Here is a 23,518-nt window from a genome sequence, read left to right as displayed (position 1 = left end):
GACTTGAGAGTAAATCTCATGAAGAATTTGGGTGACGTAAATGATTGATTAATTTATTCAGAATTCACCAGTGAAAAACGTCAAAAACGCTGCTGGCAGTTCACAATAGGGATATGTCACAATGACAATTAAAAATTCTGGAGTACTTATGGAAGCACCCAATATGTTATGTGGAATAGTCTGGAAAAGTTCACCAAAGCAGTGCTGGCAATGGTGTTTTTAATTCATGCTGTATTAGTCGGCAGTACAGACCATCATTGTTTGAGTCGGAGTTCAGAATCTTGCATTCTTCTAAATTTGATAAATTCAGTGCCATTAAACTGCTTATTGATTAGAGCACATATTTTCAGAACTTAAAAACTGCTAACTGGATAATGGTAAAAAAAAAGAAGTTTTCATTATTTTGTGTGGAGCAGCCCAGAAGGTTGTAATGCATTTGGCCAGTAGGGATATTTGCCCTGTGGTGTCAATGGAAAGACCATAATTGGAAGATCTCCATTCATATCATGGGACACCCTTCCCCTGGGGGAAAACACCACTGGTGTATCTAGTATTTTAAGAATGGTCTGCAGAGGGCTTCTTCCGTGTTTCAAGAGCTTGATGCAGTGATGACAGCAGAGAGGAGTGCACCAAGTGTGTTGTATGTATTATGGCCCTAGAAAATTTGCCTTGGTGCAAAAAAAGAGTGAAGAATTGTCCTCTATTTTGATTGTTGTGTTTTTTTACGGAGGAACACAACAACAGCTTGTGGCAGTCCTTAATAACAGCATGGTTTCTGCACCAGGACAAAAAAATGGAGAGAGCTCATTGCTTCAAATCATTTAAGGTGTATTACAGGCACTGTAACAAAGAATCATAGACCCTAAGCAATGCTGTATTTTCTGAAGGGTAAAAAGGCTAACTTTGTCTCAAACATAGTCTAATCTTTCACATTTAAACATTAAGAAATATAGGGGCATATTTGCAAGAAAGTGGCACATCATAGATGATGCGCCACTTTACTTCCGCCCCATTGTGCCCCCTAACGACACCATGTGTGTGCTGTATTTACAGTACGGCGCACCATGGAGCACGTTAACAAATAGTGTAAAAAATGTTGACGCTATTGTGCCGCTTTCATAGATTAGTGCAAGAAATGATAGCGCTAATCCACCAAAGTCAAGGGAGACCCGTTAAATACAATAGGTTTGTCACTTTAACACCTGCCTAAGGCAGGCGTTAAAAATGACGCTAAAAATGGCGCAGTAAAGTCTTGTAGATTTCACAGTGCCATTTCTTTGGGCCTCCCTGTGACGGAACACTACCCTTGCATACATTATGTCTGGCGCAGGCATAATGTGGCGCAAGAGTTTAAAAAGTGGCGCAGTGCATTTATTTTGCCACTCTGTAAATGTGGCGCGATGAAACTGCCTCCTTAACGCCAGGTTAGCGTAAAAGAAAATGACACTAATGTGGCTCAAGGAGGCGCAAGGGTCTTGTAAATATGCCCCCTAGAGCCTTTACTTATAGTGTGTAATAAATATAATAAGAAATTAGTTTCCTTCATGTTGGCCCTGGTGCAAGCATCATTTTTTCCATAATGCAAAGTTTGTTGCCAAACAAACGTCACATTCAATATAAATTCATGTTGGAGCCTAGAGTGCACGTCCACTTCTGTGTCCACTCCTTCCCTGACTGCTGCACACAAGGGGGCTGGAGGGACTGTAGCCGCCCTTGCTCGAGACCCCAGTGCTGCATAAACAGAGCCCTTGATGGCTGCTCATATCTGAGCCCCTTTCCCCACCACCACACATGGGAGCTCAGAGGCTTACTCTGTCCGGCTCATAGATTAGGAGATGCAGCAGCAGCTGCACATTGCTCGCTGCTGACTCCGTGTGTTTATTCCAGGTGCAGTTACAGCTGACAGCAGCTCTTTGTGCATCGACCCTCTACAGAGGACATGGGAAGCGGGCTGGGAGGAGACAGGTAGGGATAGTGTGATCAAACCTTCAAACTCTGTGTGGGGGAGTGAAACTACCCCTTAAATTATGCTACAGGGGTGTAGCTTCTGGCGGGGGTGTTTGGGGAGTTACACCCCCTAATAAATGTATTTTCTGGTAAATAGTTGGGTACAGGTTCTACAGTCAGGTATGGTGAGGTGTCAGTCGGATTTCACCACAAATGTTTCTATACACACAGACAAAACGCGCACTGTCTCCCTTTCTCTGTTTTGAAAGTCTTCACAAATGTTGGTAAGTTTACAAAATACTGTTTTTTCCCTTTCTTAGTATCCCTACCAATCTGTATTCCTTGCCCTTCCCACTGCCCCTTAAGCCCCACTCATGTGCCCTGCCTCATGTGCCATGCACCCTTATAATGTATTTTTACTTGATATGCCAGCGTAATTGTTGGAAAATCTGAAGCTCACACCTATCTTACTGACCAAGCCATACGCCCCTGATTACACACTCCCTTTTTACAGAAGACACAGTCAGAATAAGTGAGTAAGACCTGAGCCTAGTGAGTGTTAATATTCAATAAGAAATCAGCAGCACTTGGTTGGTAACCTTATTTTTTAGGACATTGGAGTGTTGTAAGAGTTTTCTTCCTCTAATAATACCCTAGCGGGGTTGAGGGAGCCAGGGCTGGCCTGCAGCCAAGATGTTTGCGACACTGTGGCGTTTGGGGTACTGCCCAAACTCTTGGGTACCAGAGCACACTGGATTGTCTGCAGTCAGCTGAAGGGGGATATTCGAGGTACTGACTAGGAGGGGCTCCTCTTGAGCTGTGTTTTTAGGATATTGTCTCCACCCGTCGCAGAGAGGAGGTGCACACTTCACATGACCACGTGGGGCTGGTGGTGGTGATCCCCGCAACACTAGGCCCCGTGGGAGAGACCGGGACAAAGGATAGGATGCACTGGGATAGGCATTTTTATGTAGAATTAAGCAGGTGACTTTAGCTGTAGGAGATGCCTGGCTGAATTAGGGCTGCGTGGGAAAATAGAAGCACCCAGTGGCACTGGTGGGGGAGGTTGAAAGAGTGCTTAATTTGAGCCAGTGGTTGCCAGGCAGGGCTACCAGGACTCATTTTTGTGGACTGCCACTTATTTTCCCTCATCTCACGTTTGCCTAGAGCAAGAGACGGAAAACATGAAAACTGGGAAAAAAAGAGGAACAAAAGGGTGGAAAAACCATCCCCAAGGTTGAAAACAGTAACCTGCAAGAGTGAGATAAAGGGGTGGAGCGTGTCTGGCAGTGGAAAGAGGGATGACGTGTATTTAAAATGACACAGCCTTGGTATTTGGTGCACTGATACTTAAAAGCACCAACCGGACTTCTGAGGTGCACTTTGGGCACCGATCTCATCACTTTACAAGTTAAGCACTGCATGAAAGGCATGACCGGCCAGAGCTGCAACATCCAATGGGAGAAAAATTGTGCTGAAACCACTGGCACCGTACAAGTTGCATATTCGGGAATCATCCCCCGAAGGTGGCCGCCTGGGAAAGGGTAACCATGTCGGCTAGAAAGAATACTAAGGAGAACTTTTTGTAGCCATGTAGGAAAGTGAAGATAGAAGACCAGTGCTACACACTTGTGGATACCTTGGAAAACATAGCCATCACTTCCCATGAGAGGACCCTCTTATAATCAATATAAACCTTGCACACTGACCTCGGGCCGTATTACATACAGTACACCGGGGGCACAATGAGTGTGTGCACTGTTTGGGTCCGCAGATATTTTTTGGGCGGTTATTTCAAAGCATGAACTTGGCCCCAGGGGCACTAGATTATATTACACGTGTTTTTTAGACACCGAGAGGTTAAGAGTTTTGTCCAGAATCACAGGATGTTGAGTCAAAGCTAAGATTTGAACCTGCTTACCCAAATATAAGCCCAACTGCTCTGGCAATTAGGTCACGTCTCCTCCTCTTGTGTGGCCCCTTCCGTAATAAAATAGTACCAGCGCTATTTTAAGAGATTGTTCCCTCATTTGGGAGATTTGCCCTAGGCAAATAAGAGAAACACTTAGCCTCTGTTCCCGCGCCACATTACAGACGTAGACGTAGAGGCATAGAGGCTGTCAGGAGATGCACTGACTGTGCCACAAAAAAGGCACCCCTGTTGATGGGGCTGTGAGGTTCCCATGGACACCCCTAGACACCCTCTGCAGGCAGGGCAAGTCAATGACTTCACCCGCCTGCAGGGGCATCTCTAGCACCCTAATGAAATACAAACAAATACCGCCTATACAGAGAAAGACAGAGTGGCAACTTAAAGCAGCCGCTCCTTCTTTCACTGATGCTGTGCCCCTCAGGGCAGTCGTAAGTTTGTATCAGTACTGGGGGCAGTGCATTATCATTAAAAGAGTGTAATGACTCTGATTTGTGCGCAGCAAAGCAATCTAAGGGTGCATCGCTGCGAAGACAGGAACTTTGCGCCATATTTGTAATACAGCTTCTGGTGGCTAAAAGGGACAACATTGAATTTGTATAGGCCATTGAGGGAGAGGCGGAGGTCCTATCTGAGCAAATACGATCTGTGGAGAAGGAACAGAATTAGCAGAGGCTCAAGGTCCAGCTTTGGAGGGTCAGGTGAAGGAAACTGGCAAGGCAATACAGAAAATAGCTCCCTTCAGGGGCTGAACAATTGAGGGAATCTCAAAGTTTGACCCCTTGGATAACGTAAGATGGGCGGCATGCTTGTATTCTTGAGGGTCCCTTGTCATATTAGAGTTACCTCTCTGCGGAAATGTATGAGGTGCTTAGGAGCCTCTTGGGACACCAAGCAGCAGCATAGCTTTAGTTTGGTAAAAATACTTATTGGATCCTTGCTAGAAACCACAGCGACCACCTAAGAAGGGGGCACAGTTACACTGTCCTTCCACTCCAGGAAGCCAAGAGGTGAAATACTTATTGAAGCAGCGAGGCAGAATGTGGAGAGGATGGGGGAGTACAGACTTCTGTCCTTTCCTGAGTTAAATGAGGTGTCCCTTGCCATAAAGAGAGCTCGCTTAGAGGTTTGCAAATCCTTACTGGCCAAGGACTTGGCCATGTCTGCCACCTTTCCTGCAAAGTTATGAGTGGATTAGAAGGTAAAGGTTTTTACACAAGTAGGGATGGCTAAGGCATTTCTGAAAGGCTTGGACTTTGGTGCTGGCTGACAGTGACTCTTGTTATTGCTAGTTGGGTGTCCCTGGAACCGAGGCAATAACATGGACTGGGGTTCTTATCTAGAAGGTTTCAGGTTTGGATGTTTTGCATTGTCTATGCAGAAGGATGCTAGTAGTTTGAGTATGAGCTTTCCTTGATTTCCCTCTGTTTTGTTCAGTCAGTAAAAATGTCTGAACCATAAATTAGACCCTGGCAGGCCATATACAGGTTTGTTGGGGCTTGATTGCGAGGGGCGGGTAAAATTGTGAGCGACGGACCAGACTTGACTGTTTAGCTGTTGATGGTGCAGATGGATGTGTGCCCTGCTTGTGGTGGGTCTTTTCAAGATGGCGCTGCTGGGAAGAGCAGGCCTGTGAGTGCCGTGATTCTGAAGAATAGTGTTCTGAGAGCACGGGAAGGGACAGTGTTCTGAAGCACATAGATGACTGTAGGGTGGGGTGTGAAGACTAAGGCGGTCATTCCAACCGCGGCGGTAGCCGCCCGCCTGGCGGGAACCGCCGAATGACCGCACCGCGGTCAAAAGACCGCGGCGGTCATTCTGGCTTTCCCGCTGGGCCGGCGGGCGACCGCCAAAAGGCCGCCCGCCGGCCCAGCGGGAACGACCCAGCAACGATGAAGCCGGCTCCGAATCGAGCCGGCGGAGTTGCTGGGGTGCGACGGGTGCAGTGGCACCCGTCGCGATTTTCAGTGTCTGCAAAGCAGACACTGAAAATCTTTGTGGGGCCCTGTTAGGGGGCCCCTCCACTGCCCATGCCAGTGGAATGGGCAGTGCAGGGGCCCCCAGGGGCCCCATGACACCCGTTCCCGCCATCCTGTTCCTGGCGGTAAAAACCGCCAGGACCAGGATGGCGGGAAGGGGGTCGGAATCCCCATGGCGGCGCTGCTTGAGGATTCCCTGGGCCAGGGGTAAACAGGCGGGAAACCGCCGGTTCCCCTTTTCTGACCGCGGCTTTACCGCCGCGGTCAGAATGGCCCAGGAAGCACCGCCAGCCTGTTGGCGGTGCTTCCGCGGTCGTTGGCCCTGGCGGTCGGTGACAGCCAGGGTCAGAATGACCCCCTAAGTCTACCTAACGCAGGACTCTGGGGGGCTTGCCTAGATGGTGTTGGTGTGTTGTGCTTTTTAACTTAATCATAAATTATTTTGAGATTGTAGTGAGCTAATGTTTCCTTCTTTACTAAAACTTAAAGCTGACGTTGTTTTTAAATATAGGCGAGGACATATAGAAATTAAAATGGGATCTGGATTTGAGGTGTATGACATTGACAAGAGTTTCCTCTATAAAACCTCTGTAAAGCTTTAACAAAATAATAATGTGAGGCATAACACTGATCATTCACAAACAAGCAGAGATGGTGGAAGGGATGAGTCATTTCTTTTACATGTTAGACAGCTGCACTGTGGAACTTGTTCCCTGAATATGTTGTCTAGGCACTGGCATAAAACTGCGAGGTACTCCGTTGTAGTTAGAAATATCAGGAAAGGCCGCCACCAAAATGATTTTCTGCATTCCTTCTTTGTAGTAAGGTTAGCAAAAATTCACCATTTGGAAAAGGTCTGTCCTGTGGGGGTCGGGGATGCGATTTCGAGGCTGCAGCTGCATTATTCGGAAAAGGGGTCAGACTTTTAATTCCTTCCTCGTCTTGAGTGGCAAAATTGCAAAGTGTAAGGCTCTGAGATCGATGGTGAGCGTATGGCTACACAGTGACAGTGCTGCGCGGTGCTGTTAAAAAGTAGAACGTATGATGTGACCCAGTGAGATCCCATGCTGTGTATGAAACGCTAAACCAGTCCTGGCCTTTTAGCCACAAGCACATTGTATTCGGGGACTTGCTGTTGCACATTGTAAATATAGGCATCAGAAGCCCAGTGTGGAGTGTGCTATTCGCTGGAAACAAAAAAGATAAATGAGTCACACTTGGCATGGGGCCACTTGGCAGCTATGATACCTCCTGACTCCACTGCACACGGGCTCAGAGCGACGGGTAACACCTCATAGAATGCGATCAAATTCTTTACATTTTTATTTTATTTTATTTATTTAATGCGTTTTTATATAGCGCGGACTTTACCCGAAGGTGTCAGAGCGCTTCACAATAGGCAAAGTAAAGATACAAGAGGAGAAAAATTACAAGTGAGCCTGTTACAAAAACAAGCGTTACATTACAAGAGGCAATTGTGATAATTGTGCACGTATCAAGAGCAAAAAATAAACGAGGTAGCAAACGATACGTTATGAGAGGAAAAAGTGACGTGTGCAGGTTACAAGAGTAAATAAAGTACGAATAGAGGTAAAAAAAGTTGCAATCAATGGAAGACACTCAAAACACTAAAACAATAGTTATGTTACATGAGGCAGTGGTGGCCGTTGTGCATGTATCAAAAGCAAACAAGATATAAGAGGTAGCAAATGATACGTTGAAAGGGAAAGGTGCAGTGTGCATGTTACAAACGAGTACAAGATACAGGTAGAGGTAAAATACTGCACTAAATGGCAGACACTCAAAACACAAAAACACCCTGGGAAGGCACTTCTATAGGCATGGAGAACAGAATATCCTATAATGGAAGGACTTCCTTCTGAAAACAGAGGGCTTGCATTAACTTTGGAAGTGTCTTTGAAGGAGGAGAGCTTTGAGGTCAGTTTTGAAGGCCTGGGAAGAGGTGGTGGTCCGAAGCTGAGGCGGAAGTGAGTTCCAGATTCTCACCGCGTTGCCTGAAAAGGATTGGGCCATCAATCTTTCCTTCTTGAAAATGGGGGGTTCAAGCAATAACTTTTCTGCATTACGTGATGGTCTGGAGCCCCCAGAGAGTTTCAGTTTATTCAAAGTTTGATACATACTTGGACAAATAATAAAGGTCGTGTGCAGGAACTGGTATACCGATGCCCAATACCAGGCAGACCTAGCCGTGATCCAGACTGACCACAACACTCCATGCAGATGAAAGACACCTTGATGTGGCCGAACCAGAAGTAGAGCTAAAACAGAAAGGCTGTCGGTAGGCCGCCCTTCACTTCCGTCCAGTCTGAGACCTGCCTCAGACTCTTTTTCAGAAGTTTTACATTGACTGAAGACGACATGTTTGTCCCTCGTATTTGAAATTTTAGTCTTTTCTGACTACACTTTAGACATCACTAACTTAAGGGGTTTGATGTGTGGGAAATTGGCACTATGTGCAGACAAGGGAGAGGGTCAAACAGAGGAGACAGAGAAGGCTTGCTGTGGGGCATCCAGGCTTTTAAACCCCTCGATCTCAACTCGTGCCTTCCGACGGATGAACCTGGGCATGTTAATACCCCTGCCGCTCACAGGCCAGTTAAAGGAGTCCCTATTGGCAGCTTATAGGAACAAAGGAGAGGTGTAGGAATGGCATCCCTATTAAGGGGGTGGGGGGGGGGGGGGGAGCTATTCCCATGTTGGTGGATAAGAAAGGGAAACTATGTGTGAGATTGCCTTGTGGCAAAATAAAAGCCCTTTCCATGTTACTAATGTGAATGGCCACCACAATAGGAATACAGAAAAGGCATTATGCCCCGGGCCTGTGCTTTTTCAGGACCGCATGCTCCCGTTTCAAAATTAATTTAAATATTTTTATAAAAGATGAGGCAGGTAAACACGGCTATGTCACTAGATAGGGACAGGTACTTTTTAAAATATTTTGAAGTTAGTGTTCCTGCCACTTGGCTTAAATAGAAGAAAAGCTAAGTATGTTCTGCATCACGTTTTTGACCAGGCCCTGGAAAAGCTTCTGACAGGCTTCCTCACACGGTCAGAAGACATCCTCAATACACAGGGTGCCTCTTTAAAATCTGGAAGGTGTGTAGCCTGGGTCCGAAGTTCAAGTAGCAGAAACACTCTAAAAAGAATGTCTACGCATATGTCTTTACGATGGAGGACTGAGCAGTGACTTCTCATTGGTCACTGTTGAAAGCATTTTAAAAAATACTGCCGCTTTCTCCTTTTTAGGTCTGACTTGATAGGATAGCTGTCTGCAAGACCTACTGTTTCCAGTTCTCCAAAATGTACATAGAGTAGGTTGGGACCACGCACAGAGAAGTATTCCTCTCCTAACTTATGCTATTGTCTGTTTGATGAATAATTACGCCTCCCATGGAGTGCTTGCACTACAATGCATAGGTGACTGTTTCATCTCAAAACTACATTGAGTTATCTCACACATTCTTTAACTTATATGTGCATTTCATACAGGAAACAGTTGTTTTGTTTTTCTACTGTAGCAGGCTGTTTTTGTTTTAGTCAGGACTCAAAATACGAGCCAGACCTATTGGCTTTGCTAATACTTGTTTCATTTAGTTAAGGTCCCAGTGAGTAAACACACTTGATGTTGCCGAGAAACTCCTATTGCCATCGAGTACATCTTACCCTTCAGACTCACCACCTGTCAGTGACATGTAAACTCTGCACACTTACACCTCCTGTACTGGCCTAATGCCATTGCCTAAGATATCTACTTTTGTTGGGTGTGTGGCTTATCGGGCGCTCATTATGACAGTAACAAAACCCGTTTGTCATTGGGTTCAAAGGAGAGGGGGAAGGAATGATTGCCGTTTTGGCGATTACATGCTTTTTCCAGATGTTTCAGTAATTTTTTCATGCAATATTTAACTCCTGTATAGTGTGTGGCGTGAACTGAGTCTTTTCTTGGCGCTCGGGTGCATTCAAGTTGTTATGAGTATCCCTAGTGGGGCACGATTGAGAGCTCTGGAGTTGAGGCTGAAGGCAGTGCAGATTTCTCACAGTGCCTATCAGTGGGTCATAAAAGTGTGAAGACTACATTCACATCTAATCATTTGCCTCTCTGCAGAGCACACATAGCAAAACTCATCTTTTTGTGATTTGTAATTGTGAGAAAGTGTGGGAAAGAGGCCCACGGCTGTTGAAATAAGGACAGCTTCAAAGGAAAATACAGTATTAATTTGTTACGTGTAATTCGCAGCCTAATATTTTTAAATCCATTTATTTGATACTGCTAACAAGCATTTGCAAAACTAGTAGGTCTGGCTTCTTTTAACCATATGCCTGTTGTTGTTTTACATACCTGGTTCAGTTACATAAAATTCACAGAGAGGCACCCAAATACTGTTAATGAGCGCTTTAGTTCAACGAATGGGCACAATCCCAGTGTTCGATGTATACAGAAAAACAAGTTACAGCCCTGAACAACCACTTGATGGCACGATTATACACAGAATCTGAAAATATAACATAAAAGCTGCAAAAACTAGTGTTAGAAGGCCAATCTATATATTTGTTTGAAAAGCGTGTGCGGCTCTATGACCAGTGCATTTGATAACAATTTCATCTTTTTGTGTTTCCATAGGATCTCACTTCAACCCCAAACCACTAGTCCTCATCCTCCATCACCCTGACTCAACCCCCAAAGCAGACAAGGAGGCGGGCCGGGCTGGATGGATGCAGATCTGGCTATACTTGTTTCTATTGGCTAACGGCATGGAGAAAACACGGTCTGTTCGCATGAGGACCTGACGCATGACCCACTATTACTGGACCAGGCTGGAGGACCATCCTGTGCAGGGGTCGGGCAGACTGGGGAAGGCGCCATCTCCTTCTGCCCCTCCTCAGATAGCCGAAGTCCCGCCTCTGCCAGAGCATGGGCCTGTACCATTACAGGGAAGGAAGTTGACGTCAACGTCTGTGGTGCAATGACACTGCCCTCCCTATAACTTGTTTCCTTCTCACGAGGGATGTCTTCCACACCGACCTTTAATGTAAAAACTGGAATCTGCCATCGCTGACCCTGGAGCGGCTCTGGGCTCCTGGACTTTACTTCTTCGCATGTCTGGATATCAGCAGTCCCGAGGAGCCGTCGCATGGTGCCTGGAAGGGGGTGAAAGCTGCCAGGCCATGAGAGTGTGGCCCACGTTCAAAAACTTGCATTACTCCCCACCAGAGCTGTGTACTCAACGGGGGCACTGGGGTTCAGAAGTATTAACATTGGCAGTACCCAAGAGCGATCCTTGGGAGTCGTCCATGTCTGCCCAAGCATGTCGGCACATTGTGCAGGGGACTAGTTCTGCACTCTGGAGCACAGTGTGCAAACTCTTCTGCAATTTAGCTTTGTGGGTACCAAATAAAGAAATACTATGCAAAATAAAAGGTAAAAACCATGAGCATGCACTTAGTAGGGACGGAGAAGTGAGGGAAGCCCAGCCCCTGAATATCAGTGCAGGTGGGTAGTGAGCTGGAGAAAGACTGAGGCCACTTCACATCCATCAGGAGTGGGAGTTGGAAGGTGCCAAGCTAGGCCTGGTTCATCTTGAGTTTAAGTGAGCAGAAGGGAGACTTGAGACCTCTCACAGCTTGCAGCTGGAATGAGCAACAGTGAGGCAGAGGCTAAGTTCAGGCCTGAGTGGGAGCGAAAAGAAGTTAGGCTGAGGCCTTGTATTTTCCTAAGTTGAAGTATACATGAGTTGTGCCACTCCTAGTCCCATGTGTGCACGAGGCAGGCCGACTGCCCAGGTCCACTGCAAGAAAAAGGGAGCAGGAGTAAGGCCAATACCTAGTCCCACTTTAATTAGAGGTGTGCAGGGGACAGGCCGGGATGAGCAGGAGTCAGACTAAGACATGGTGGCTTTATATTGTGCAAGTGTGGCACTGAGTCAAGTTAAGGAAGGGATGGTATTTTTATACCTGTGGAGCAGTGTAGTTAGGTCAGGTGAAGGAATTCAGGGAACAGGATGAACAGTCACTGTGATTTTCAAGTCTGTTCACTAACTTTAAATGCTTTATGCTGTTTATACTAGTGTACAATGCTATGCGTAGTCCAAAATCATGAAATAATCCTTCTAGGCATCAACCAGGGCTGCATAAAATGAAGTGGAAGGGAATAAAAAAGCACACCTGAATTATGACAGAATCAGGGTCAGATGCAGGGTTAGAGTGAGACACTAGGGTTAGATTGATGTCACAATAGGAGTCTGTGAGGGCCTCTGCACTCCCATCTCATAGCATTTAAGGCTGTATACATCTCAGAAAAGAATTGTGTGCACACACCTTTCGTTTTCTGTTCCATGCCTCATGTTGTGGCCCTAAAATTAAAGATGCGTTTTGTTTTTAACGCTGGCTTTCTTGAAGCATGCTACACAATGTCCATTTTAAGTGTTTTCAGAAAGCTAAGTAATTTAGGACTTAACAGGTATTTTGACTTTGCTGGAGCATCACCTAATGATCAGCTCTACTCAGACTAAATTTTCCAGCAACCATTTTCCACAGTTCCAAAAAAATACAGAGCACCCTGAGCCTGATGTGGCATTCCAGGCACACACATTCCTCTTCTCAAACAGCGGTCGATAGCTGTGTTAGAATTCCCAAACCAATAGATTCTCTATGGAGTCTATTAATCTGGAAAGTAGGGTTTTTGAAGAAAAAAAAACATGCACATCAGCAAAAATGAAAATAGGACTGCACACAGTGTATAAATTAAAAAAACAAGAGATCAAACGGAAATAAAACACTAAATTATATACTACCATGGGTAGCAGTGTACCTGCCCAGCAGAGTCCTCCCATCGCAACAAAGAAATCTTTTTTAAGATAACTGCTGTATGGAGATTGAAGGACATAGTTTCTTTTTTAAAATGACTGCCGCCAGGTAATTCCATACAAGCATCTCTTGTGAAGTTCTTTCAGTAAAGTTCTACTCTTTTGGTAAACTTGTTTGATGAAAAGTGTTTCACTTGTTCACAGGAAGTCCTCTGATTTCTGCTCCCTCCGGCAGTTGGTTCTGCCAGCAGGAGTTCCGCCTTGAAGGAGGATTCGGTTTCCTGTCCTCTTTGCCCTCTCTCTCAGTCACAAAAAAGCCCCGAGCCCTTGCCTTTCTGGTGAGGTGGCCAAAAACCTGTAGAAAAGCTGAGAGCCTGAGGCCAAGGTGACGAGCACCTTGCTTTTGTACCTGAGTGCAATTTACCTCGGGACCTTCACCCTGGAAAGTGACGTAACAATATCAATATACCCTGTGCACCCTTGTAGTCACACACCTGTGTAAATGAGTGCTTCAGAGCGGAATTAGATCCGTTTTTAAAGTACAATTTGTACAGAATGGAGACAGAGTACATCAGCATTGGAACACACTGTTGGAAACTGGCACTGTACTCCCCCGGTAGCATCATGTGTCATATGCTCCTCAAGGCACAATGTTTCCGCCTTGTCGCGAACAAGCTGTTGGAGTGGCCTTTCATTCGGTCTCTGATGGCCTACTGGTGAGGCGCAAACTGAAGGGCTGCACTTCACTCCACGTACCTGCAGGGGGCTGCAGCGCTGGCCGTCCTCTCCACTTCATACTTAACATTGCTCGAGCTTGCTTCCACGCCAGGGGATTTTTAAAAGTCACAAAGGTGCAAACCAGAGCTTTAGTATGTGGATGCTGAAATAGGAAACTGCAGACTCACCACAAACTCACATTGCAGGCCAGTGCGATGAGGGATTGGGCAGCTGCTACACCCCCAAGTGCTCTTAAAAATTGCTTCTGGTTGATTTGAAATGGTGGAGGATGGAATGATCATGATCACTATGATATTGATTAGTCAATGATCAGTAATATTGAAGGCAAGATCATATGTCACTGTGCATGCTGTGTCGCACCTTGCTTAGCATTCTGAAGGGCCGCACACCTGCAACTCCATAACTTGCTTAGCATTCTGTCAGATGGAATGCTTGCAATGTCACTACTTGCCTGGCATTTTAAAGGTCGCAGTACCTGCCCAGTCAGGGCTTTCTTCACCTCTAGAAGTACAGCTTGCCATCTGTGTCACTAAGACTTGTTCCTCATGAAGATCACAACTCTTTCACTCTGAAAGCCACAGTGCCTGCTGTGTCAGAGCCTACTTTGAATTCTGTAGGTCACCACACCTACAGCATACCAGATTACTCAGCATTTTGTAGGTTATCATGCCTGCTACATCGCATCTTGCTTAGTTTTCTAAGAACCGTCACATAAAATGAACATTGTTTAGTGACAAAAAGGACATTTGGTCGCCTGCATAATTCTGGTATTAGATATCTCATTACACAAAAGTACCTCTCTCTCTCCCTTTATCTGCTCACATTTCCAGCCCCTGCTGGACCTGGCACGGCTTCTTAGAACTCTACCCATCCTGTCTACTTCCTCTGTTTCAGCTCTGCTGGCACCTTCAGTCTTCCCTCCTCTGTCCATCTTCTGTTCCCCCTCCCCCACACCGTTTCACCCTCTGCTTTCTTTTCTTTTCTTTACTGTCTGTACTTTACTCACACCACCACTGTTTACCCTCCTTCCGCTATACCCTTCAACCACTGCACCTCCTGCTCTTTCCTCTCTGCTTGGTCACATGGCTGGTCTCCATTCCTCCTGCTCCTACTGCAGCCTGCACCGGGGGCTTCGTCTTCCAAGAGAAAACCTTCCCTAAAGTGCATGCTTCCACCATGCAAAAATAAATAATGTTAATAAATGTGTGTATGGGGGTATGTGTGGGCGTGTGAGGGGACATATAATGAAAAGTGGGGTACAGATCTGGGAGGTGGAAGGCTGGGGGGAGGGGGCTCTGTAAAATACTCAATATACTCTTGAATGCAGCGGAATGGACTAGCCTAGTACTCTAGACGCCCACATGGGCAGGCATGGCTTCTTCCCGCCAACGCCTCACGCACCTACCGAGCACGTGCCACAGGCACGCTTGCCTTGCTCGCAGTAAGGGGGGGAGGGGGAGGGACAGAGAATGCTAAGGGGTTGCACATTAGAAGCTTTTTAGAGGTTTTAAGATAACTTTATTTTTTTCCTTTTTTATTCTGAAAATGAGCCTGTCGGGTGGTCTCCGTTGCCCCCCTCCCAGACCTGGAAGCTGGGGCAGCGTCATTTTCACCTGTACACCAGCTGGACAGATTCATAAAGAAATATGCACAATGGCTTCCTGTCTGTCTCTTATTATGTAGCGGGGCAGTGGTTGGGGGGGCTCGAAAGGGACAGGGCCGTGAGCAGCCACAACCAGCTCATGGAGTTTATTTTGAAATGGATACACAGCACATTAAATAATGCAAGATTTATCATTTTTGCCGCATTACACATAATGCAGACCCACGATGAGCTACTTCCCGACTGATCTTGATTGGACAACACTTAAGGTGACACTGGTCTTCAAGTAGCAAGCCCCCCACTCTATGAGCACTGCATTACTTTAAATCAATGTGGCCACATGTGAGAGATGTTCCGAAAATGTATGGCTTCTTTCAAATAAGAGTACCTCATTGGACGTTTTACTGCTAAAATGATGACCGACAAAAAATGAAATATGCAAGGCCTACATCTACCATATTTCTCTGGGGCTATAATAAAGGTGTTTATTTTTGTGCCACTTGTCAGAGTGTGGCCACATTCTGTCTTCATGTCTTTGAAACTCACATCTTCCGGGGTCAGTAATCGGCACTAGGGAGTTGCTACCTCGCTAGAACAGGTACTTAGTCATTTTAATATTTAAATTGTTCTGTAGCATTCAAAGCCAGGACCAACTAACAAGTTTAATTGCCTCTAAATAGTTTCAATAAAAAGCAAAACGTCATGATAGCAGGAAATTACCTCAGTAAATTCATCTCTTATAACTGCTTAATTGAAAGGAGATTATCTTAGTGAAAATCACATTATTTCCAACCTTTCCAAATTTCATTGCTATTTACTCTAAAATCTGGCATAATCTTCTTGGACTTTATTCATCCGAATGTACCCCATGAAAACTAAGTATTGTTCTCGCCTCTTCTCGATCCTTTATGAACTTTCGTGTGATCATCTCAGTACCCACTGTAATTTAATCAACCTGCCCCATGCTCCATGAACCTCAGGTTCGTTCTGCATGCCAAAACTCTTTTCACAATTGGTAAAAAACTGTTTTATGTAGTGTTTTTATTGCTGTTCTGATGTGCCTTATTCATATCCTGCAACACAATTCAACAATCTAGTTTGGCTACTAGTGCCAGTGGTACACCCTGATTGGCCATATGGTTGCACTTTGTACCTCCACATTGGCTTCTGGACTGTACTGAGGTGCACAATGATGGTGAATCCCAAAATATGCATGAGAATTCTTTCATTTATCCATAACAACTGGCTCCGTCTTATTAAATCTTTTGCAACTTATCACTGAGAAACACCCAATGGAAAAAAATTAACTAGTTCTGGCTGATTGCACTAGGTAAGATATCAATGTCTAACAACTGGTTACATTTCAGAATATTATATGTAGACATATTGCCTGACATAAATATTGCACCCTGATCATCGTTTACAAAAATATTAGCTCATTTGGTGTTCATGTTCTGTTATTAACTCCAATGTTACAATACTTTTGGAAAGATTTTCAGGGCACTATATTTTTACCAGTTGATATTCTGAGAACAATAATCTGGTATCACAGAAACACTCCATACTCGAGAAACCTGTAAGGTTTGAGGAACACGCTGAGGTTACAGCTGCCATCTAAGGAGGTAGATGGGCCAAACAAAGAGGGGACAGGGACTCCTTGCAGCCTTACGTGGCCTTCGACTTGACCAGCACCAGTCGCTGCTTGTACTTAGTGAAAAGAAAAAGTACACAGAGTCAGTTTCCAATAACATAGTATTTATTACGAGAGCACACAATCAACTGTGGAAGAGACTGGAGCAACCCAAGGATGCTGGTCAGGCTGAGGGAGGGATTTCTAGAGGTCCGCACATATTCTGCATCCTGCATGAAGGGGAGTTGAAATAGGCTGAGCAAGTCTTTCCATTATATGAGCTGCAAAAGAAAACAAGCATTTGCAATGCAACAGGTCTAGCGTTTGCATGAGTTACAGCTATTCGCATTTTAAAATCCTAATGGGCCTTTTCTTGCGACATAAACTGAAAAGTAAAACCGTTTCACATAAGCAAGCCAATGGCCACCATGAAGCATGAAGGAGGCACCCAAAAGGAAACAGAAGTTCACTCACAGTAAAACGTATCGGCAAAAGTGCAATTATCCATGTAATCCTCAAAAGTGCAATTAGCCATGTAACCAGCAAAAGTGCAATTATTCATGTAACAGGGTCGATGTCATGCAAAGTGCTCGACTACTGCCCAGCGAGATCGCGCTGCCTGCAAAATAAAGAGAAAAAGTAGTCCAGAAACCATATGGAAAACATGGAGCCTCGTATGTTTTTAGTAGTTGGCCGGTGCGATCAAGGAGGGCTAAACACCGGAAAAGGCATGACGTATGCATGGCTTTTACTGATGAAATTAATTGAATTTTAAAAGGCAAGCTCACGAACCAACCAAATTGATGGACGTGGTTAAAAGCCCATAGAGATACTACACCAGGGACAGAGCGCTTTGTGCTTGACCCTAAAAAACGAGAGATAAAAAGTGATAATCATACCAGAATATCATTAATAAGATATTGTCTGACAGAAATATTGTGTCTTAAACTCAGTCCACAAAAATATCACCCTGCTGGAGTTAATATTAGAATCTACACCCAATGGGACACATTTTACAAGCCATATTTAACATACAATATTTCTGTCAAGACAATATTTTTGCTAAAGATAGTCTGAGTACAGTCAAAGAAGAGTATCGTCCAGCGTGAAGAACTGTGACAATACCTGTCTTTGATGCTAGGGTGAACCTGCAACATTCATGATCCCATTCTGTGCCCCAGGGTGAATGGAAGTTGCCTTCTGACCCAGCAGGGTAAAGAGGCAGTGAACCTTCACACTCAAGCACTGGGCCCAGTTCTAAGGTCTTGAAAATGTTTACAGCATTGATTCCAGGATCAGTGGAATTATTTTCCTATCCTGTAAAGTTCAAGAGATACAAATTTTAGTGACTTTCTTGAGATGATATGTCCCTGGAAAAAGGCACCTGGGGACAAATAAGACACAATATCAAGGTCAAGAACCTCAGCCTTACATATCAACTACCAGAAATTAATCAAGATGCACTTACATAGGAAGTATAGATCAAATATTAGAACATTGGAATGCTGGAAGCTCCATTGAAAACAATGGAGTGCTGCGGGCTTTTACTGGCCGGTAAAAGCCCGCAGCGCCAACATTCCAATGTTCGCTTTGTTCACAGCAACAGCTGTGAACAAAGCCTCACGGAGTCCGAGGGGATTTTAAACCCCTCGGGCTCCGTGAACATTTTTTTTTTTAATAGAACATTCTGCCCTGAGTGGCAGAATGTTCTTATAGCCTTAGAACCCGCCGTAGCGGGCTCTACCGGCTATTAAAGTCCCTCTCCCCTGTTAAATGCCCTCGCCTTCGGCTCGGGCATTTAACGCGGGGAGCGGGCCTTTAATAGCCGGTAGAGCCCGCTACGGCGGGTTCTAAGGCTATATTATTAGCTCAATACCAACCTACCCTGACAATATGTTGGTAGTCTATATTTTGTGATTGATATAAATGCCAGTCCATATTTAAACTTCAGTATTGTGGTACAACACCTCTATGGCCAACCTACTGAGTACTAGCTCACTATTCCATCTAGTCATACCTAAAAATGTCTGACAGGTGTGTCATCAACTCTCAGTTGGACTCCAGTAACTGTGGACAATTGGACTGTGTCCCAAACTGGTGAATGGTCACCAGTTCACACAGACATCAAAAAAATTTCTTATGGATACTTTTATGTTATTTTATGTTATTTTGCCTACGGATTTTCCACTTCTTGAATGCATGTTTGGCAAAAGTTTTTACAGGATCCAGACTTTGACCCATATTTAAGGCCCTGCTGCGCTGCCCTGCGTCAAAGGGAAAGAGCAGGAATGCGCTGTCTCAATGGCAATGGCATATGGCTTATACCTGTCCTTTCCCACTGCACTGGCGCTGTTTTGGCAGCCTAGTGCCAACTCAGGCACCCTTGCACCATGGTGCAAGGGTGTCTGCATTGTAGGAAGGATTGTTTTTGTGCAGAAGAGCACCTCCTGCATAAAACAATCCTGAGAGGCTTTTTCCTTTTTCTATGTGTGCTGCAAAATGCAGCACACTTAAAAAGAGTTAAAAACGAGGAGGAATAAACGTATTTCTCCTCATTGTGCCTCTCCTGTGGAGGCCTGAAGTTTTGACGCAACCCTAGGTTTCCAAGGTCTTTTAAAACTGGAGATGTGCCAAAATCCATGAGTGTTGCGTGGGAACACCCACTGCAACGCCCATGGAATGCCTTCCTTGCACAGAGTAAGGCAATGCAGGGATTGGCACTGCCTTGCCTTACTCCATATATATGAGGCCCTTCATAGCCACATAAAGTGTCTTTGCGTGGTCTCATTAAGATGATTTCAAGGTTTGCGCAATGGTGGGGCAAGGGGCTCATAAATATGCCCCTAAGTACTTTATGCAAGGCCCATTGAAAACTTCTTTTGTCTTTTTCAGGTGCAACAAAAACACCTGATTGTAAGCGTTAAGAGGTAACAGATGTTTCCCAGAAAAAGAGAAAAAATGCCAGCTATGGCATCTGGCGCCATTTACTGGTATTGCCATGTGAGCTGCCTCATTATTTCTAAAGAAGGCAGCCTTGCTTTAAATAAAAATATATAGTATAAGACCGAAAACCATGCGGCCTGAGTCACAATGCCGCCTCTGCCACACCCCCTTGGGGCGACCCTGCTTTAATTTACCACATATGCCAGACTGGATTTGAAAGCTTTAAATAGCTCTACCATACCAGCAGTTGGTGTCACTGCTGTATCCATGCTCCAGCTCTCCCCAAATGGCTCGGGGCTCCACAAGGTGCCCTTCGGTGCTTCAATATCAGTTCTTTTTTAACCCTGCTTTGCATTGCTGAGGAGGAGCTTCTCTCCTCTAGTCTTTCTCCAGGACATTTCTTCTGTAGAGCATGTAGCAATCATGCCGCCAAAGGTCTTAGATCTCCTTTAGGTGTTTGCAGGGTCTAAAGTCAGATTGTGACTCAGAGCCTGAAAGTCTCAATGTTTGATGAGGCAAATGTCTACTCCAATCCCAATCCAAATCAAACACTGAGGCTGGGTCTGGTCAGAGTGATTCGGTATCCAGGTTGTCTTACCTCCTATCTTACACATCATTCTGAACTTGGGATTTCTCAATAGCTTAAAAAAGCTCCTGAAAGAAGAATGCCTTTTCTAATTGACTGACTTCTGCATGCCCCCCTGGTGACTTTCAACCTGGTGCCGGTCCACCCCTTTGGGCCTGCTGACATTGCCTTCATACCAATAGTTGCTGCCTTTCAGTCGAAGACCTGAGTGGTGATTTCACCTTTGATGCTGTGGTCAATGCCATGAACAGTGCTGTTTTTGGATCCACATCTGGAACTCGGGCGTCCTGGATCATTTTGATTACTAACTGAACAGGGGAGGCTAACAGTAATATTCAGTCCCCTTCAGTGCCAACGCCTAGGGCATAGCGCTGTGTGCTCCTGAAGGATTTTCTTGGGTCTTCCTTTCACCTTCTTACTAACACCTTCTTATTACCACCTTCTTACTGTACCAGATGACATTTGTCTTGTGGAGAGCTACTAATCTGTTGCTGTTTCTTCTCCTCATGAGCCTTTGAGGGGTTTCTGTTTTGACATTCATAAGGACCGTGATAATGACCTGAAACCTGAGATCACCATTGATTGGTCTTTGGGCCTTCTTTTGGAAGATGTTCTTTCGTTCATTTGGGTCCAATGTAACCCCTCTGGTGCCCAGGACGAGGTGGTTACGTCCTGCCACAGATGTAACCACCTTGTCCTGCACCCGGCCCACGGGGGGAGGAGCTCTAGCGCTTCCTCGTGGGCCTCCCATGGGCAGGGATGGAAGGGGAATCGCTTCCCTTTTCACCCCTGGCCCCCTTGCACCCCCCCCCCAAAGACATCTGCTGATGTCAGCAAGCAATCACGCGCTGACCTCATCAAAGGCCACCCCCATCCCGCTGGAAGCTCAAATGCTTGCATTTCTCTTCCAATCGGGGGGGGAGGGATGGGGGTGGGACACAGCGACCTGAAAGGAAAGGCCTTTCTTTTCATGTCTCTTTGACCATTTCTGCAGCCCGATCGTGAAGCAACTGGACTGCAGAAATGCCCACTAGACACCAGGGATCTTTATTTACAAGAACAAAAAAATGATGGGGAGCGGCCCCTTGGGCAAGGGTCGCTCCCCTGTGGGGCATTTTTTTTAAGGCCTTTTCTACTCCCCCTTGGGGCAGATTTGCCTATTGTAATTAGGCTGATCTGTCTCCCAGGTGGGGCAGAAACCTCTATACACCAGGGATCATTTAAGAATTTTTTTTTTTTATTATTTACAAGTGCAGAACGACCCCTTAGGCAAGTGTCGCACCCCTGGGGGTGGGGGAAATTGTTTTTATGCCATTGCTGCCCCCATGGGGGCAGATCGGCCTATTTTAATTAGGTCGATCTGCCCTCAAGGGCGGGAGAAACCATTAGGCACCAGGGATTTTATTTTTTTCAACAGATGGGGAGCGACCCCCTAGGCAAGGGTCGCTCCCCGGGGGGGCAATTTTATGTTAGGCCGTTTCTGCCCACCTTGGGGACAGATTGGCCTATGTTTCTTAGGCCAATCTGGCCCCAAGGGGGGCAGAAACCAGTAGACACCAGGATTTTTTTTTGCGCCAATTTCACGCAAGGGGAGTGACCTCTTAGGCAAGGGTCGCTCCCCTTGGGGGGGGGGGGTCACATTTATTTTAGGCCATCTCTGCCCGCCTTTGGCGCAGATCGGCCTATTTCTATAAACCGAGAAACCACTAGGCACCTGGGATTTGTTTTTTTTTTACAGATGGGGAACAACCCCTTAGGCAAAGGTTGCTCCCATAGGGGGCAAATTTATTTTAGGCTATTTCTGCTCCCCTTGAGGGGTAGATTGGCCTATTTCTATTTTTATTTCTATTAGGCGCAGAAACCACTAAGGCAACAGGGATAGGTGTGTGTGTGTGTTTTGTTTGGGGGGAAGCCCCTTGGGCAAGGGCAGCTCCCTATGGGGGCACATTACTGTTGGCCAAGGGGGGCAGATTGGCCTATTTTTGTAAGGCCCATCTGCCCCCAAGGGGGGGCAGAAAGTCCACCAGACACCAGGGAAGATTTGTTTTTAAAAAAAGAGGGTGGTGGTATGGCCATACCCCCACCCAAAATAAATGGGGACAAAGTTGTTCTGCCCACCAGTGGGCAGATGGGGCAATTACCCCCAATCCACACCCCGGGGGGCAGAAAGTCTACTAGATGCCAATGAAATAAAATTGGTGGCTACCAACCAGTATGGACATGGTTATGCCCCCATCCCAACTGAAGGTGGTAACAGTCTTTCACCTCTCCCCCCGCACACTAAAACATCTTATTCCATGGCAAATCTACTCCTGGGGGAGGGGGCAGAAAGCCTACTAGATGCCAGGGAATTAAAAAAAAATAGTGGGGTGGTGGCTACCAACCAGTATGGACACAGTGAAAGATCTTATCTCAATGGCAAGCAAGAGGACATTTGATTATTTTGGGTTCAGATTTTACATTTGGGCCATGAGAGCTTGGCTAACTCTCAAAATCGTCCCACTTTGAATGGTGAGGGCTGCCCTTTTTAATGGGATGCTGCCATATTGAAAAATCTATGAGACTTAGACACATCTGAAAACTAAATATCTGGATGAGTCGAGGGTGGGGTGCTTCACATGCACCCTGCACCATTTTCCTACCCACAATGCCCTGCAAACCTCCATCTTTGCTTGAAATCACAAACTTTCCCCACATTTTTGTGATAAAACCTTCTGCAATCTGCAGGAATCCAAAAAATTCTTACCACCCAGGATTGTCGCCCTTTTGGACCTGCTTTGGTTCCCCCTCAATTTCAACATGTTTTTGGCTCTTCCCTGTCACAGGCACTTGGCCTACCTACATAAGTGAGGTATCATTTTTATCAGGAGACCGAGGGGAACGTTGGATGGTAGGAAATTTGTGCCGGTGCGGTGATTCCACACAGAAATGTGGTAAAATGTGACATTTTTTAAGGTAAATTTGAGGTTTGTTGAGGATTCTGGGTAAGAAAACACTAGGGGATCCATGCAAGCCACACCTCCCTGGATTCCCTCGGGTGTCTAGTTTTCAGAAAAGTCTGTCTGAGTTGGGTAGGTTTCCCTAGATGGCTGCTGAGCCCAGGACCAAAAATGCAGATGTCCCCCCCCTCTGCAAAAATAGGTAGTTTTGTATATGATAATTTTTATGTGCCCACGTAGTGTTTTGGGGCATTTCCTGTTGCGGGTACTAGGCTTACCCACACACGTGAGGTACCATTTTAATCAGGAGACCTGGGGGAATGCTGGGAGGAAGGAACTTTGTGGCTCCTCTCAGATTCCAGAACTTTCTATCACCAAAATTTGAGGAAAAAGGTTTTT

General features: G+C 45.7%; 1 protein-coding gene across 6 annotated transcripts in view; it reads left to right on the top strand.

Moving 5' to 3' along the window:
• Positions 1-15,074, top strand: part of ANK1 (ankyrin 1) — an 869,955-nt gene extending 854,881 nt beyond the window's left edge. For all 6 annotated transcript variants that reach the window (XM_069214086.1, XM_069214083.1, XM_069214082.1 and 3 more), the window contains one exon: positions 10,499-15,074. In XM_069214086.1, coding sequence (XP_069070187.1) covers positions 10,499-10,525 — 27 coding nt within the window. In that variant the 3' untranslated portion in view covers positions 10,526-15,074. The remainder of the gene's footprint in view (positions 1-10,498) is intronic.
• Positions 15,075-23,518: the final 8,444 nt, after the last annotated feature.

This window comes from Pleurodeles waltl, chromosome 11 (genome assembly GCF_031143425.1).
Source record: "Pleurodeles waltl isolate 20211129_DDA chromosome 11, aPleWal1.hap1.20221129, whole genome shotgun sequence".
In the NCBI taxonomy this organism is placed as follows: Eukaryota; Metazoa; Chordata; class Amphibia; order Caudata; family Salamandridae; genus Pleurodeles; species Pleurodeles waltl.
This window is presented reverse-complemented; position numbering and strand designations above follow the sequence as displayed.